Source organism: Heloderma suspectum, chromosome 4 (genome assembly GCF_057233095.1).
Source record: "Heloderma suspectum isolate Gila_16-S chromosome 4, 16-S_ref, whole genome shotgun sequence".
In the NCBI taxonomy this organism is placed as follows: domain Eukaryota; kingdom Metazoa; phylum Chordata; class Lepidosauria; order Squamata; family Helodermatidae; genus Heloderma; species Heloderma suspectum.
The window spans coordinates 7,279,780-7,297,070 of NC_139461.1; the positions used below are offsets into that span (position 1 = coordinate 7,279,780).

General features: G+C 50.5%; 1 protein-coding gene across 4 annotated transcripts; it reads left to right on the forward strand.

Moving 5' to 3' along the window:
• The first annotated feature begins 107 nt into the window (after positions 1–107).
• Positions 108–16,835, forward strand: LOC146346499 (protein brambleberry-like). 4 transcript variants are annotated; one of them, XM_084848579.1, is made up of 13 exons: positions 108–237; positions 1,271–1,600; positions 3,097–3,225; positions 4,124–4,309; positions 5,216–5,438; positions 6,583–6,699; positions 6,816–6,995; positions 8,516–8,726; positions 9,684–9,842; positions 11,624–11,685; positions 12,921–13,099; positions 14,131–14,231; positions 16,096–16,835. In XM_084848579.1, the coding sequence occupies exons 2-13, from the start codon at positions 1,592–1,594 to the stop codon at positions 16,229–16,231; spliced, it is 1,692 nt and encodes a 563-aa protein (XP_084704705.1). In that variant the 5' UTR covers positions 108–237; positions 1,271–1,591; the 3' UTR covers positions 16,232–16,835. The 4 variants fall into 4 exon arrangements, with proteins under 4 accessions (XP_084704705.1, XP_084704704.1, XP_084704703.1 ...); XM_084848578.1 differs by having other exon boundaries at positions 166–237; positions 1,271–1,542; XM_084848577.1 differs by lacking the exon at positions 108–237 and adding an exon at positions 301–538 and having other exon boundaries at positions 1,271–1,542.
• Positions 16,836–17,291: the final 456 nt, after the last annotated feature.

Below are 17,291 nucleotides of genomic sequence, written 5' to 3' on the forward strand. Positions count from 1 at the left end.
GCCATCGGGGGGCGGAGCCCGAGCCCGCCCCGCCCCGCCCCGCCCCGCCCCGCGGTTGGCCCTGCCGCCCGGAGCGCGGCCATTCATCCTTCCTCCCCCGGCCGCTTGGCCGACGCTGGAGGAGAAGGGGAGCCGCCGGTTGGCTGAGCGGCTCGTGACGTCACCGCCAGATGTTTCCATAAGCGCCTTCGCGGCGCGCCGGGCCGCGAGATCTGGAGCGCGGCGCGGGCGAGGCAGGTGCGAGGGGGCGGGGCGGGGCGGGGCGGGGCGGCGTTTCCTGGCCCTCCTGCGGGGCTCGTCGGGCTGTTTCCGAGCTTTGCGAGGGATGGATGAGCATGACGTTAGGCGCAGGCCCGCCCCGCGTGGGCGCCCCGCCGTGGCGCAGCGCAAGGCGGACCAGCGCAGCGGAAACGCAGCCGTCGGCGCGGCCGGGGCAGCTGGAGCCTCGTCTCCTGCGAAGGCGGGCGCAGGGGCCTCCTCCCGGGCGCAGCCTTCAGCGGGGCGGCGGCCTCGTCCAAGCAGCAGCTTGTCGAGCGGGGTGAGGAGCAGCCCCGGCGCCTCGGCTGGTGCCCCCTCTCGCTGTGTGTTCGGCCCCTGCGCGGGGCATCCCGTCCCCCGCTGTAAGACGTAGAGTCCGGGTTTGGGCGACCACGGGGGAAGGGAAGCCCCGCGGCTCGCAGTGGGGGTTGCGGGGGGATGTGGCGACCCGCGCAGCAGCGTGGGCCATTGCGTCGGTGATGGCCGCTTTCCCTACCCCCCCCCCCCACGGTCGCCCAAACGCCCTGCACTGGTTCCCTCGGGTTCTTGCGTTTCCAAGCTCTAACTGACAACTTGCTACTCCGAAAACGGGGATTTTTAACATCTTGAGTTATGTTTGAAGCCAAATGCCAGTTTTGGAGCGGGGCAGCAGGGGGGGGTTGACTTCAGCTTTTATTCACTTAATTAATTTATATCCTACCTTTTTACCGAAAAATGGCACTCAAGGCGGCTAACAAGAAAATATAGACTAATAGTAAGTATATGGGACCAAGAGAGAATGAGAATGACTATGAGTAGCTTGAGCTAAAAAACAAACCCCAAACCAGCCCCACCCTCAGGGAGGTGAGAAAAAAGTGAGCCATCTTCCATATGTGGAAGAAGAAAGGTCCATAAATGTGCATGCCAATGCAGCGCAGCATGACTGCTGTGTTTTGGAATGGGCGTGGGAGGCCTGCCAAAGGGACTTCCCTTTCCCCATGGCCTTGCTGTAGCATCTGTTTCTCTCTTTCAGGGTATCCTCTGAAGATGCTACCCTTTGATCGCTCAGCCCTCTTCCTCCCACTTCTGCTCGGGGTCATCGCCCCTTCCTCTGGGTTTTTTGGCTGGCTCACTCGAAGTGCAACCCCAGTAGCTGTCCCAGAGCCAACAGCTAGTGAGCCAACAGCTGTTCCAGACTCGGGAAGTCTTCCGCATGCTCCTTTTGAGATGACCACAGCAGATGAAAAGTTTTTGGCTGAGGCCCGGCAGTTGGATCTGTCACCCTTGGACTCCTGTCACCATAAGGTTTCCCTGTGCTTTATAATACAGGGGTCTGTTCCCTACGACGAGGCTCATGTTTAGGGTAATCATGGGAGGCTATCCCAGACTTCCCTGCTCTGCTTTCTAAAGTGGATATATTAGTCCAGCCTTCCCCATCCTGGTGTCCTCCAGATGTTTTGGACTACAGTTCCCAGCATTCCTGACCATTGGCCATCCCAGCTAGGGCTGATGGGAGTTTAAGTTCAAAGCATCTGGAAGACACTAGGATGGAGAAGGCTGTAGTAGTCATTCTGTCTTTGGTGATTAGAAGCACCTGGGAATAGGCTTAGGTCAAGAGTGTTCAACCCCAGGCCTGTGGGCCAAATCCAGCTCTCTGTGGTTCCCCAGATGGCCCCGCCCCTTCCCTTGGCCAGCCCCCGCCCCTTTTCCTGATGGCTGATCATTCGGCTTCCTGGCTTTTGTGCAGTTTATTCCCCATTCTAAAAGGTTGAAATCCCTCTCTTGAGCCTTAGTTCCTGGCAGTGAGAGCTTTAAGCGAAACTATGCTGGTGTTCTTGGTGTTTGGCCCCACCCATTTTGCCTTCACCAAGGGATGTTGGAGAAATCCGCAATGGAATCAAATGAGTTTGGATATCTATGAATCCTACCTGCCAGTTCCTCAGAAGACCGGCTTTTCTAGAGTTGCATGGAGTTGCATTTTTTTACTTTTTGGAATTCTATGCAAATTTAGATGTAGAAAAATATGTGAAATTCAAGCACACCAGCTGAAAATGTGCATTTCCCCCAGAGGCTACAGCATGAAAAATGCATTGAGTGGGGGATTTGTGCATTTTTGCAAGTGCAAATTTGCGCAAATTTGGGAAATCGGGAAAAAATGATTCTGTCAATGAGCAAGTGATGGAATGAAAGGCACCTGAAAATCTGCAGAATGCAGACAAAACAGATTTTGCAAAATCTGTACATCTAGTCCCATCCACCACTGAAACATGGCTCCTGAAAACTTCCCCAACGTGGGATTTGGCCCTCAGGCTGAAAGAGGTGTAGACGTTTCTACTCAGTTCCTGCGAATGTTGCCAAACAGAGGGGGGCACCACAACAAAATGTTGCAGCGCACCCCGGACCCCTCTTCAGAAGTGTTCCTCCTCAGAGCTCTAACCAAACTGGAATATGAGCATTGTAGAGCTGTCTGGGGCAGGAGGGAAACAGATCTCTTTTCTCCCCCATGACCCTGAAACTTCCTCCACTGCATTACATAGTGCTAAAGGGCTCATTTAGGTGTGGGGCTGGCCAGCCTTAAACCTGAACACTCCATTGATATACAGCAGGATGTGGGGGATGTTTCCAGAAACGTTCTTTTACTAGCAGTACGCGCTCTTATTATGGAGCATGGGTAACTCTAGAATAAAATGTTTTCGTTGAAATGCCTCCAATTGTCCATCCTTGAGGGAAAGGCATGAGGAAAACGCTTTTGATTGCTTCAGATTTACAAGTAGCAAGTTTAAATTCCCTTTCACACTGGGAAGTGATGTAGGAAGTGGGAGAACAGATCTTTCCCGCTGCTTTTGTCTTTGCTGCTAGGTTATCGCACAGCTCCGGTCGTCTTGCACAGACCTGATGGAAGAGGAGCTGGCCAAGCTGGGCGTGTCCCTGTTCAACTGTCAGGCCAGCATTGAAGGTCGACGGACTTACCTGTGCACTGTGGACATGGTAAGGAGCCAAGTGTGGGAATCTCCTTACGATGTTATAGGGCCAGCCCTGGTCACCACGGCAACAGATGCAGGCATGGGCAGCACCATAGCTCTGTTCACAGGGCTGTCCCTATTGCATCTCCTTGCTTTAATGTACTGCAGCAGGCAGGATAAAGCCACATCATTATTTATTTAATAATATTTATGAATTGCCTACACTAATAGTAATGTTTAGGCCATGTACAAAACAATACCATATAACGGCAATGAAGAGTTCAGAAAATACCGGCAGCTGAGTAACCAGGGGTGGCACCTGTAACATGTAAAGTATTTTAAACCTTATATTTATATTTCTCCCTTACTAACCTGCCTGGTCCTTGGAGGGCCTGCTCCTGGTGGTTCCATATGGACCTATGGCGTAACTGGAGTCCACCCAGAGAAGAGCCTTCTGTGTGGTGGCTCCCTTCCCATGGAACCCCCTGTCTCTGGAGCTCAGGCAGCCACCAACAGTGGGTTGTTTTTGGCACCTCCTGAAAACATCTCTCCTCCAGGAAGCCTTCCTTGGCTAACCAGCCTCAGTTTTATTGGCACTCTGTTTTTTAAAGAATAATTTTAATATCATGTTTTATTCTTTTTATCTTTTGTTCATTTTATCCCTTGTTGTTCACTGCTCCAGAATCTGTATGGATGTGGAGCAGTATACAAATGTTGTAAATAAATACCTTGCTTATCAAGGCGCCATTAGGTGCTGTTACTTCTGGGGCTGCAATTGAATCCCCACACAGCATTCCTCCTCCCTAACTTTGAGGGGTGGGGCAAACTTATAACGGTGCCTGACTCTCATTGTCTCAGATGAGTTGTCTGATAGCCACGCTGATCGTGCAATCCCGGTCCCACTCTCGCTGTCCCTCCGACAGACCCTGGCGGAATGCACGGCTGGGATGGATCCAGACACCTGGAACGCTTACCACATCGTGAGCAACCGTGCCCGCGCAGTCTGCTATGCCACCCGCCAGATGCAGTTCAAGCGCCGGGCAGAGCACACGGTCAACACCCTCGTCTCTTCCGCTGTCAGCCAACTGGAAACGATGCGGATGCTGAAGGTCTGTAGTGCAGCGGCAAAAGTCTCGGAGCTTCCAGGGTCTCGGGCTTGGTCAGTGAGGGTGGGCGGCTGAATGAGGAACTGGGTCTTGTAGTGCCATGGTCCTCGAGTGCGGAACATGGAGCTGTGGTGGCGGCGGCTGTGCCGTGTGGCTGAAGGATTCATTCTTTCATTCACAGACAAAAACAGCAGTAAAGGCAGCCCAAAAATAGATTTGATCTTTAAGAGGAATGAAAGAGACTGAAAGTAATGGAGAGCCCTGAGAAAACGCACAGGTCTTTGCCTAGTGCCTAAAAACCATCTCAGCCAGTGCTGGGCATGTTTCTTTGGGACGGGCGCCTCCACCAAGAAAGTGCCTTTGTCTCCTCCAGTGAGAAGCTGGATCGCCAGCTGCACTTCCTCAGACGGTGGGGACGGCTGGCAGAGGGTGTCTGACGATAATCTCACTTGGTTGGGAAAAGGCATTCCTCCAGGAGTACCTGGCTGGGTCCCAAACCATGTCAGGCTTCATAGGCCACTTACTTAATGTGCTGAACTCTATGCCCAGCTGTCGCTTTGCGCTGTCATCCAAAAGTGTTCCCTCTGAGCATAGCTGCCATCCTCACAGTAGCTTGTGGGCAAATGGATTTTCTCAACAACCACATATATCCCTCTTGTGATGCAAAATATTTTGTGGGCAGCTTGGTCTTGAAGGGGGAATTAAGACCCAATCGCTTTCTATAAGAGCTGCTCTGGGTAGAGATGGAAACTGCTAGAATGGGTTTGTCGAACTGGATCCGGGCTTCTGGGTCTCTCCTTGGGGGCGTATGGGGGCGGTCTGGAGGAGCAGCCGGGCTCCCGAGGGGGCCGCGACGTCGCTGCTCACCCTCCGCTTCTGATACATTTCTTTCTGTGGCTCCCCCAACAGAACAGCCAGGAGGAACTGAAGGCACTGACCTCGGAGTCTCTGCAGAAAGTGGTGAGCAGCCAGCAGGAGTTGCTGGCCCAGCAGGAGAAGTTTCAGGGCAGCCAGGAGCAGATGGAAGAGGCCATCCACAGCAACCTGGCTCAGCTGGCTCAGGAGAAGGCCCTGATTGCCAGCGGGCAGCAGCAGGTGGCACAGCTAATCGAGGGCATCACACGGAGGATGGGTGAGGGCACGAAGCGGAGCAGCATCTGCCCTGGTGGTGGTGGTCGTGTGCCTCTTCAGTGGACGTCAAAACTTCATGCAGCACAACACCCCTGCAAGGCCTGCTCCAGAGCTGGGGACCCTGCAGCCCTCCAGGTGCAGTTGGACTCCAACTCTCATCAGCCCCTGCCAGGATGGTCGGGTTATGGGAATTGTAGTCCACCGACATTGGGGGCGGGGCATAGGTTCCCTAGCTCTGACCTTCTCCCATCCTATGTCCCAAAATCCTCTGGGGTTAGGTTGTTGCTGGAATTCTGTTTCTTAACCCTACAGAAAAGAGCTCTTTGCCCACCTGATCTGTGGGATTATCCCTGCTGTGTCTATTTTTCGGGTGTAGTAAAGCAAGATTAGGGATGTCGGAGAAATTCACAACTGATTCAAAGGAGTTCAGGTTCCGCAGCAGACCACCTTTTTCCACGTTGCACAGATTCCGTGGACTTGCGGACCATTTTTTACTTGGAGGGGGGATTTGTGAAAATGTTCACTTGCGCTAATACACATTTGCACAAGTGGAACAAAATTCTCGTGCATCCCCCACCCCCCCAAATCCAATTCTGTTAATGAGCAGATGATGGAATGAAAGACACATGACCATCCATGAAACAGACTGAACAGATGTAACGAAATATCCTATATTCCCCTCTTCCACCTTGCTCTATTCCTCACATGTGGATCCATCTCCCTAGAGATTTCTCCAGATAATTGCTGGCTGCATTTGAATGCTGTTCATGTACCTAGTCTATTTTTGTAATGAACTGCATATTCAGGTATCCTCTAATCTTTGGTTGATTATCTTTCCCCCATTTGTGCAGAAGTCATGTGGGAACACTCCAGTCCGCATCGCCCTTAAAACCAAAAATTTGAAGAATCCCTATCTTTTCTCCCTCTCCTCTGTAAGGACAGGAGTTAAAGGACGTTAAAGAATTGTGACAATGAAATTTTGTCTACTGAGCCTACTGACAGAGTCAGTAACTGCCCTACCAAGGAGGCTGTCTGTATGCAGAGTGAATGACCCAACACTAAAAGAAGCAGGGCGGCCTTCCCTTGAGCAGTGGAGCCCTGTAGCTCCTTTTTATTTTATGTGGCTTGTGTTCCTCTTCCTGCAGAAAATGTGAGCAGTCACCTAGATAACCAGGATACGGCTCTGCAAGAGGGACACAAAGCCATCCTTAAGGATCTGACCCAAGTCCAAAAGCGAGCTCAGGAAGTCTACTCCAAAATAGGTTGGTGGCTGAAGCAGCATCCCGATCCTCCTCTCCCATGTCCTGACCACCAAGCCAGACTGCCTCTCCATTGTGTTCTGAGTGTCTTTTTCTAAAAATATTTTTCTTTACTTCAGAGACCAATTTGGACTTGTTCCTGGCCTATCAGAACCAGACCACCCTGTACTACGACGAGCTGATGGGGAAGCTTCGGAAGATGAACGAGAGTCTCGGACTGGTGCTCTACACCATGGATCGGATGCAGAGCAGGGTGGAAGGGCGGCTCCAGCACATTCAGAGGTTCATCAGCTGGGCAGGTAAAACTGCCTCTGAGGGGCAGTGGGACAATCTGTTAGGAAGGGTGGTGGTCTGCCCAGCAAACCTCTGTAACTTCATGAACTGGTGCATCTGTGGAGTTTACCTCTGCTATAAAGTGTTCCTGCACCTTGCCTCTATGGGTGTAACCAATTCTTTCTGCTTGCTCCTTATTTTCAGAACAAATGCATTCTAGGAAATAATGGGAAAACTACCTAGATATTTAGCACAAGAGTAGACACCGCCCTGACTCTTGGGTTATGGCTGCAAATTCATCCTCTTCCAAATTGGGAAAACGAGATTGAGTTGCAAAAAATTACTATTCTTAGGTGCCACTGCTGCAGAGAAGAAATAAATTATAGAATGGCCTTGTAGGCCCCTTCCAACCCTACTATTCTATGAAAATAACAGCTGTGAACTTTGATCTGCCCTCGTACTCAGAGCTCACTGGCCGAAAAAGAAAATCTAAATTAAATGTCAATGCAACCTAGTTTCTGTGATCAGGATAAATCACATAAATACCCTGTAGTCTAGACAAGTTTTAGATGGATGCCTTTCCCTATGTTTTTATATACTAAAACATTGCTGTTAGGGTTAGCTAGGTAAAAACTGTTTTAAAATCTGTGGTTTCCCTAGGAATGTAGTAACTATTTGCTGTTTTTCAGAACCTTTAGTGAAAGTACATTTGTTCTTTTAACCTCGGTCTGCTGCCGTGATTTTCACTCCACGTGTAATTGTCTTACCAGTGTACTCAGTACAGTGAGTTAGCTGGGACAATGACAAAATTAGAAGATACAGGACTGAAGGAAGCCAGGAAAACTAAAGAAGGTGGTTTTCCCAGGGTGAGGCTCATCCATTGCACTCCGGGTGTGCTGACCCCTGCGATTTCCCCAAATGCGGGAAACTCGACTGCATAATTTGTGCAGCCATTCACTTGGAGGCAGGAGGGAGGACCATGGGGGCAGGGGGCGGGCTGGTTTGCTCTCCTTCTTCTCACAGTGCAGGCTATAGCCCATGCCGTCACAGCGTTCTTGAGGGCTTATTCTACCCCCCGCCCTCTCCAGCAGTGAAGGCTAGAAACTTGGGAGATTAGCTCCTTTATATTTAATGACATGTAAAATATTGGTTCCCGTATTTGTGCAGCAAGCACATGTGGGATGCATGCAACCGTGCTCGATTTTTGATGTAGACTTGATGTTCACTGTGCATTAAAATGCCGTAGCTCACATTGATAGTAGTCTTCCCATTGTCTTGGCTTTGCTGGTTGGAGGTGGGGTGCTCCTACCAGTTGTGCACGGTGGGTTTTTCTTGGGAACAAGGAAATGGAAAGAGAGAAGCTATTCATTTTTATTCCTGTTTGTTCAGTTTCCTGACAGTCCTTGATCTTCACAGGCAGATCAAAGCTTTGGAAGGTGGCATAAAAGGTTGCAATAAAACAGGCTTTAAAAAACCCCTGAAACCACAACAAAAAAGCAAGATACTTGAGCTTTCTGCTTCTGCCATGCACACCTCTGTCTTGCAGGGTTCAGCCTGAGCTCCACCTATACCTGTGTCCTCCATGGCAGCTATTTCCTTCTGGCAGCCCTAATAATGACTTTCCTGCAGATACCCGGCCTCCCACGTGCCATGCTTCTAGTCCTGGTTGTGGCCAATGCACTCTCTGAGCTCAACCATGCTGTTTCCTTGGGATTTAAGTCTCTCACCAGCCTCTTGGTGTTGGCTATTGCAGGCAAGTACACAGTTGGCTTTCCTCCATCTCTGTGTCCTGTTATTTCCCCCATCTGGTGGTGGTAAGTAAGCACAGTCTGGTTTACTGGTTTGCACTTTCTCCTTGGAGATTTTGCCTCTTCCCAGATGTGTTCAGCTTCTTGGTTCATCCAAGGACCATGTTCCTCCTACTTAATAGGCATCTTATAATCTACTCAGCCTTCCTCCAGCCTGTTGCTGTCCAGATGTGTTGGGCTACAACTCCCATCAACCCAGCCAGCTGTTGTCCAACACATCTGGGCAGTTTGGGAAAAGGCTGAGCTAGATCCAGCCCTCTGTGCCTGCTGTATGCGCATGCGCACACTGTAAACCAGGAGTGTCAAACCTCTCGTCCTGAGTTCCATGTTGGAGAAGTGGGGGGGGGGGGTCACATCCCTGTAGTGGCCAAGCAGCCGGGCCAAAACACAAAAATACCAGCATGTTTTAGCTTCAAGCTTTTCCTGCCAGTAACAAAGCCATTTCAGCCTTTTAGAATGGGAGGAGAATTGCACTCAAGCTGGGGAACCACCAAACCATCAACAATTGGGGGGAAAGGGTGGTGGGGCCATCTGAGGATCCCCAAATGGCTGGACTGGATCCCCAGGGGCCAAATTTGGCCCACAGGCCTGAGCCGTCACACCCTTGTTGTAAACATATGGCTGAATTGCAGCTCGACTTCCAAGCCTGTGGTGAGGAAGGAGGTAAAGTCATGTGCAACAAATGAAAGCAGAAGGCTTTTCTGTACCTAGGAAATAGTTCTCTGTAAACCCAGAAAAAAGAGAGCAGCTAATTACATTTTCAGTACATCTCTTTTCATCTGGTTTTAGCTGTATATCACATGAAACATTCTGACCTATTTTTACCTGCGCTGAACCTCTTGCATTGGATGGGCTGGGAATGTAAATAACATCTGTATACTTCCGTACTGTTCTTCTTCTAGGCAGCTGGCTACTGGGAAGCGTTTGCCACAGTGCTCTGAGAGCGAGGCAACAGAAACCCATCCTGGCATCTTTGCCACTTCCTCGGAAAGCGCTAGAAACATGCACTCACAGACTGGAGCAGAAGAGCGCCCAACGCTGCCGCATCACCTCCACCCCTGATGGGTAGGGACGTGTGTCCAGAAACACACAGTCCCGTCAAATGCCGATGTGTATTAAATGTTCTAGGAAAGTGCAGTACTCAAGGGGGGCCGTAGCACCGTAGCACTGAAAAAACTCCTGCCTAAAACCCCGGCGTCTAACTGCCGTTGCTGCCAGTCGGCTTCAGCAGTGCTGGGCTAGATGGACCGGTAGTCTGACGCGGTTTCGGGCCGCTCCCTCCGTCCCCGGTCCTGCCTGGAGGCGCCGGGGATTGAGTCCAGCCCCTTCGGCATGCGATGCAGGTGACCTCCTCCTGAGCTGAAGCTCGGTTTCCTTGACTTGATTGCTTTGTTTTTATTGTTACCTTTGAATTGTGGAGCCACCTTGGAAAAAAATATTTTTAAAGCTGAGCTATTGATTAAAATGGCCACGTCGTACTTGCAGCGCTGGGGGTGGGGGGCGGCAACACATATTTAGCATTTACGTCCTTGTTAAATGAGCTGCATTGCTAGTATCTAAAATACAAGACAAGCCACTCAGTGATATCCCCCGAGGCTGCATTTCACAAGCGATGCCATTTTAAACTTGATCAGTAGACCTTGGAAGCACCCCCTCGTTCTTAGGCCCTTTCCTCGGGTTCCTGTTTCTCACTTCATTGCACCCTTCCTTCGGCAACCTCGTCTTTGGGCTCCCTAACCTGTATTGGCTCCGCTACCTAGGTCTTCCCCCTGGGAGGGCTGTGGCACCACAGGACATAGCGACGGCCACCACTTTGGATGGCTTTAAGAGGGGATTGGACAAATTCATAGAGGAAAAGGCTATCGGTGGTTACTAGTCCTGATGGCTATGTGCTGCCTTCAGTACCAGAGGCAGTGAGCCTATGTACACCAGTTGCTGGGGAACATGGACGGGAGCGTATTGTTGCACTCATGTCCTGCTTGTGGGTTTCCTGTGGGCAGCTGGTCGGCCACTGTGTGAACAGAATGCTGGACTAGATGGACCTTTGGTCTTATCCAGCATGGCTCTTATGTTCTTAATAGACTAATTACACTTTTAATTAACTAAAAATTGCACTCTCTCACTCTCTCTCTAATCTGGCAATCAGGGTTTAAAAAAATCACTACAAATGCTTATAAAAACTGCAGGTGCCAACAAAACAAAAACAAAGATGTTTCTCCTCTAGTCCAAGGGGAGGAAAAAAATCAAAATCCATAGTTGGGCAACACCTTTATTGGGACTAATCCAAATTCCACAAAAATTTGGTCAAGTGTGGTGGCCTGTAGTATAGATAGACCCAGTCCCAAAGTGGAGATTTGCAGTGTGACTCAATCAGTGGTAGGTGATGGTGGAATTGGATTACACCTAGCGATGTACTGTGGGATGGTGGGGCATTCTCCCTTACTTCTCTCACAGAAAGGAGGAGGAGGGCCACCCCTTTTAAGACGATGGCTCCTCCGGCCCACCTGGGCACCCTCAAAAAACCAAGTATGCTCGCTTCAGAAACATTTCAAAACAATAAGCTAAAACCTATACATTTAAAAAAAAACAAAACCTGGATTGCAGGCCTGCTTCTTAGTCCTCAGCCTGCCTCACCAAGGGGTCTCTTGGGGCAGCAGTATTTTTAGAGGCTCCGGTGAATCTGCATGCAACCGGAGGTGTGCACATCGCAGATCCTTTCCAAAGTTGGAGCATGTGCTGGGGTGAAGCTCTGGATGAGTGTGCAGATTCTGTGGTGGAGCAGGGGGCTGGTAGAGGGTCCTCCGTTTACCCATGAGAAATGACTGATCAGCCCTTGATCTCTGCAGAGACGGTGATGTTGGCCTCTTGAAAGAGGTGACGAATCTGGAGGAGGTGAGCTACGTGTCAGGTGAGCAAAACGGGAGTGTTGTGGTTTGGGGTTGGTGGTGATGATGTGGGTTTTCATGGGTATTACCCAGAAAACAAGCTCTCCTGTAGACTGTATGGAGCAGGAAACGTGTTAAAGGGAGAAATGGGCTCCTACAGAATATCTTACTTTCCTTATCCAAAAGGCTGAAGGTGGAGCACAAAATACCTTTCTCAATTTGTCATCATCCAAATCATGTCATGTGGATTTGGCAGTGAGACAGCGGCCTTGTTTGCATGATCATGGTGGCTTAAACTGTGGTCTGGTGTTGGGTTATTTGAGGGTTGTTTCCCCCTCAGACAAACCATGCTGCGGCTGGGTGGGTAATTAGGCAAATGGCACCTGACATGCGCCATGGCTTAAACAAGCCACTGTGGCTTGTTTGAGCCAGAGTGATTGTTTGAGCCGAGTTAGTGGCTTCGCTGAGGACAGGAAGGCCTGGCGTGCTGTGGTCCATGGGGTCACGAGGAGTCGGACACAACTTAACGACTGAACAACAAGTGTCTTCACTGTAGCTCTACAAACTTGAGTTTTCATGGCTAGGCAGGGACTTAAATTCCATCGCCCCTCCCCTTTTTTAAAAATACAGCATACAAGCATGATAAATAGAGGATTCATATTTACATTCTGGCTTCCAAGACTGTAACTCTCAGCCCCAAAATTAACCTGAGTACGTTCCTTCCCCTATCGATGAGGACTAGAAACTCAGCTTTAATTTTTGAAGTAGTACAGTCTTAGCTTCGTGACAGAAGCTGGCATGCAGCACAGCTATGTATTTTGCACTGTGGGATCATCCCCTCTTTCTGGTATTGCAGGCACGAGTGCCAACGCTCATGTACCCAAAGCAGCACGACCCACATACAAGAGGGAGGCATCAGTGGGCTCAGCAGTGCCCCAAGGTTTTCCAAAATACGAGGGGGTGATTCACCAGCTTTAAACAGTTGGGAGTGTGCTCAGCAGCCATGGAATACTGTCAGGGGGGTGGGGTGGGGGAGAGGAAGCCAAAACCTGGGTGGGAAGGGCAATGGAGTGCAGTATCCCTGCAGAGGGTATGGCAGACTGACTGCAACACTAAGCAGAAGTACTCCAATACTGCAACATTTTATTGGAGGTCCTACTTGTATAGAATATCTCAGCTTTAGGATGTCTACTGTAAATGGCGGAGGCGTGGCTCCTGCATCACATCCCTCCCTTGATCTCTCTGTTTTGTGTTGCAGATGGATCTCACCCAGTCAGAGAATCCCCAGAGAAGGGTACAAGCTTCCTTCCCTTTCCCCAGCGAAGCAGGCAGGAGGGCGCAGCGCCGTTTTCGGCAGGCTGGAGGCCTCCCCAGGGTCACTCCGCCCACACCAGGAGCCTGTGCCGCCTCAGTTTGACCCACTCCACCAGGCATGAGGTACTGGGGAGGCTGGTATGTGTGCTGAGGTTGGGCGGGGAGAAGAACTCCTGCTTGGGCACGGGGCGGTTGAGACTGACGTGCCGGCATTTCTGAGCCGTGTCTGTCCAAGTTGGGGAATAGCTGGGCCTGTGCAGCTGGGTGGTAGTTCACATTGTTCCACTTCGCTTGGGTTGTCAATGTTATCTTTCCATTCCCAGAAGGCTGAGGGAAAGAAGCGGGGGGGGGGGGCTGGTTTCAGTTACCCCTAGTTGTCACGGCAGTCCTTGCTTGCACCATTTCCTGGAGAGGCGAAGGGAGCGCTCTTCAGAGGAGGGGTGCCACTCAGTGCTGGAGCCCCTGTGTTGCAAGCAGAAGATCGCAGGTTCAGTCCCGGCATCTCCAGGTAAAAGAGGATCAGGTAGCCCCTTCTCTGCCGCAGAACCTGGACAGCCACTGCCCGACAATTCTGTGCCACACAGACAATCCTCTGAGCTGGTCTGCGTCAGCTTAAGAACATAAATTGTGCTGAATCAATTTATGTTCTTCTACATTGGTTAGAAGAGAATGCTCTCTAGTCCAGCATTCTGTGTGCTCCGTGGCCAAGCAGAGGCCCCAGTGGGAAGCCCACAAGCAGGACATGAGCGCAACAGAACCCTCCCACCCATGTTCCCCAGCAACTGGCGTACATAGGCGTACTGCCTCGGATACTGGAGGTAGCATAGAGCTATCGGGGCCAGTAGCCATTGAGAGCCTTCTCCAGGAATTTATCGGGTCCCCTTTTAAAGCCATCCAAATTAGTGGCCATCACCACGTCTTGTGGAAGTCGATTCCATAATTTAACTATGCACTGTGTGAAGCCCTGCCTCTTATCTGTCCTGAATCTCCCACCATTCAGCTTCCTTGGATGACTCCACTGGGGACATTTCCCTGTGTGTGTCTGTGTCTGTCTCTCTCTTTCTTTCTCTCTGATATTCAGAGCTGCTTCCTTCCTCATCCAGAAAGTATCCCTCCCACCTGATGCCCTGGGTTTCTCTTTGCTTTCCCAACAGGCCACCTTGGAGAGGCTCCCCCAGCGCCACCTGGGCTCAGCCTTCACCCCACTCCCCAGCTCGAGGGACTGTTCCCCAGATGAGTCCCTGGTCAGTGATGTGTAAGTATAGCGCCTGGCTGTCTTCTCTTACTGGGCCAATACAGGCCTCCTCCCTCTCCAGTAAATGTGCTAATTTACGTCTTGAGCTGCATCAATGGTGCTTGGCCATGATCGCTAAATGGAGCCGCCACATTCAGAGGCAGGCTGTCTCCCGAGTATCAAAGGCTGGGCAGAAGCAAGAGGGGATGGCCAGTTACTCTGACTCTGCTTGTGAGCTTCCCAAAGACATCTGGCTGGCCAGTGCTGGGGACAGTGGGCTGGGTTAGATGGATGTCTGGTCAGATCCAGCATGGCCGTTCTTGCCTTTTGTGGGCAGTGGGGAATGCCATCTTCTCTTCCTTGCAAATTTGTAACAAATTCAGGGTTGGTCTGCATTAGGCTTCCCCAACCGGGTGCTTTCCAGATATTTTGGACTACATCTCCCAGGATTCCTGATCATTGGCTATGCTGGCTGGGGGATGCTTGGAGTTGTAGTCCAACAATCTGAAGGCACCAGGTTGGGAAAGGCTGGAACACATCATTAAAAGCAGCGCTTCTTAAAACAGCCTACCATCAGGCAACTGCTTTCACGTCAACCCCTGTAGGTCTGCCCCAGACCCGCTGAACATCCCTGGGAGGTGGGGCGCGTATTCTAGGAGGCTCACTTACTCTGTGAGCGAGGCCACGTGGCTGCTCTCCCTGAGCTGAGAATGCCCCGCAGAGTACAAGCAGCTGCCCCGGGTGGCTGCATATTGCAAAGGGAGGCCAGCAGCGGTGGGCTAAATCGGGCGATGGCCCTCTTCCCATTTCTCCTGCTGGGGCCTCGAGGAATCTCCATCACCAGCATGCCAAGGCGTTCTGTGCTGCTTCAGCAGCTCCGCAGGCACCTCTGGAGCTCTTCTCCATGCCACTGCCGATGTGCACAACAGATGTTTCCAGGGCTGAAACATGCCCGCTGGGCGCAAAGTGCTTGCAACACGCCAGCCGAGTTGCATGAAGCAATTTGAGTGACTATGTAGCCACTGTACCCGTGAGGCCAAAGACCCTGCAATAGCTCAGGGCTAGGTGTCTCCCCTACTTTAAAACAGCTGTCACGAATGACACCAGGGAACAGCCCTGGTGGCCCGCCATGCTCGATGGCATGGATTTTAAATAAAAGAATGGCTACTTGTCTTTTTCAGTCTCTCTCATTCAGGAGGGGGAGGTCATCTCACTGCCTGAGGCTGGAGCTATTCCTCAAGGGATTTTGGGGGCAGGGAAGTGGCTATTTCAAGGGCAGTTTCTTTGGGCTAGGAAGCTGAGCCATGATCTCCTCCCGGTGAGGACACTGGCCTGAGAGAATGCGCCACTTGAACAAAAGTGAACTATATACACAGATCTAGGAATGGATAGGAAATGTAACCATAAAGGATTAGGGCAGCCTAGCCCCAACCTGGTGCACTCCAGTTGTGTTTGACTACAGCTCCCAGCGTCCCCCAGCCAGCCATGCTGGGAGTTGTAGTCCAAGTCATCTGGAAGGCGCCAGAGCAGGGGCAGGCTGCATTAGGATACGGCGCTCGGTGTTCTGCAGAAGGTGAGTGATGCCAGTGGGGCTGGTGTCCGTAACAAAATGGGTTGGGGAGCGCCCGGGCTGACTAATCCAGAGAGGGGTGCCCTCTGGTAAGGTGGGCAAAGGTTGCTTTCATTGCCCCGATTCTGTGAATGGTTTTAAAGCCCACTAACCTCTGAAAACATCCCTTGGAATGATATATAACCTGCAGTAATGATTTGGGAAGAGTTCCAAGGGATGAAACTGGCCTTCAGTTTATCCCAAATCTAGGTTTGTTTGACTGCATGTGCATTCGTACACACACCACCATGCACACTAGCAACTTTCTCATTTCAGGTCCAGCTGTTCAGCATCTCCAAGGCCTCCCTGCCAAGGAGTTACTAGGACTGGACAGCCATGCAGGAAAAAGGCCGTCCTGGGCCATGCATTTTGCCACGTTCATGCTTCTGGTCAGGCTTCCTATACTAGCTAATCGGCACTTTCCAGGTTTTCCTCTTTCCTCAATGGACGGATCTTGGAATTGGCAAAGGTTTTGCTTGTGGGCTTGGAACTGTTTGGGGTACTACTTCCCAAAAATGAGAAATAGGAAAAGACTCTTTAAAAAAAAAATTACACTTGGTTTTATATTGGTATACTTCCGAATGAAGAAATGACAATCTGGTTCCTTGGGGTCAAGCTCATCTTCCTTGAGGAAAACTCTCATGTTAACTATCTGATTAAAAACACAAACTTCTTGTTCTGACTGTCCAGCCTGGATTAGGTAAAAGAAACGTGGCTGAAGGCAAAGCATTCCCAAATTGATGCTACTTCCCTGAGCCTCTTGGCACGCTCTGGGAAGCCTGTTATTCTTATCGTGGGCGTCTGTCTCTAGCTGGGCATCATTAGATTGAGCTGAACACAGAAACACAACTTTGTCTTCTTCCTCTACTGCAGTTCTCCTGCATGGAAAGGGTCTTGCCTTATCTTCCAGTGATGAGATCATGAGCCAAAAGATGCCACTATCCCGATCTTGTACTGACTACTTTTAAAAATGTGGAACTTGCCATGTGTACACTTAATAAATATGTTTTGAGTTAAAACTGTTGTTTTTCTTCAATATCAGGGGTGGGCAACTCATGACCCTCCAGATGTTTTGGCCTATGATCCCTCTATTCCAATACATATAGCCAACGCGAGCATCTTTCATTGCTGCCCAGACGTTGACAGCTTTTTGGTTTTCCTGTATAAGATCCAAGAAGCCTATACTGTGTGCACCTTAAATACAAGGGGTTTTTTTGCATGTCAAGCCTGTGTTTTGGGTAGAAGCAGGATGGGTCTTGACCAGGAAAGGGACTTTGGTTTCTGCTGGAAGTATTTACGACTTCTATTTTGCTTTGTAAAAACTGGGACTTGGTGTAATGGGGTAAGATAATCGTGGGCCTGAAGGCAGACCAAAAATTCCCTGGTTGTACTGCAAGGTATTCAGTGGAGCTGGTCAAGAACAGAGGTGGCATTGGGAAGAAGTTCCTCTTCAGATCATACCTCTGTTACCT

Excerpts from the sequence above, each read along its gene's own strand:
- LOC146346499 (XM_084848576.1), top strand. The coding sequence starts at position 1,153 with ATGTGCATGCCAATGCAGCGCAGCATGACTGCTGTGTTTTGGAATGGG. Across the intron at positions 6,700-6,815 it reads GGAAGTCTACTCCAAAATAG|AGACCAATTTGGACTTGTTC; the intron begins GTTGGTGGCTGA and ends TCTTTACTTCAG. Across the intron at positions 8,727-9,683 it reads GTGTTGGCTATTGCAGGCAA|CTGGCTACTGGGAAGCGTTT; the intron begins GTACACAGTTGG and ends TCTTCTAGGCAG.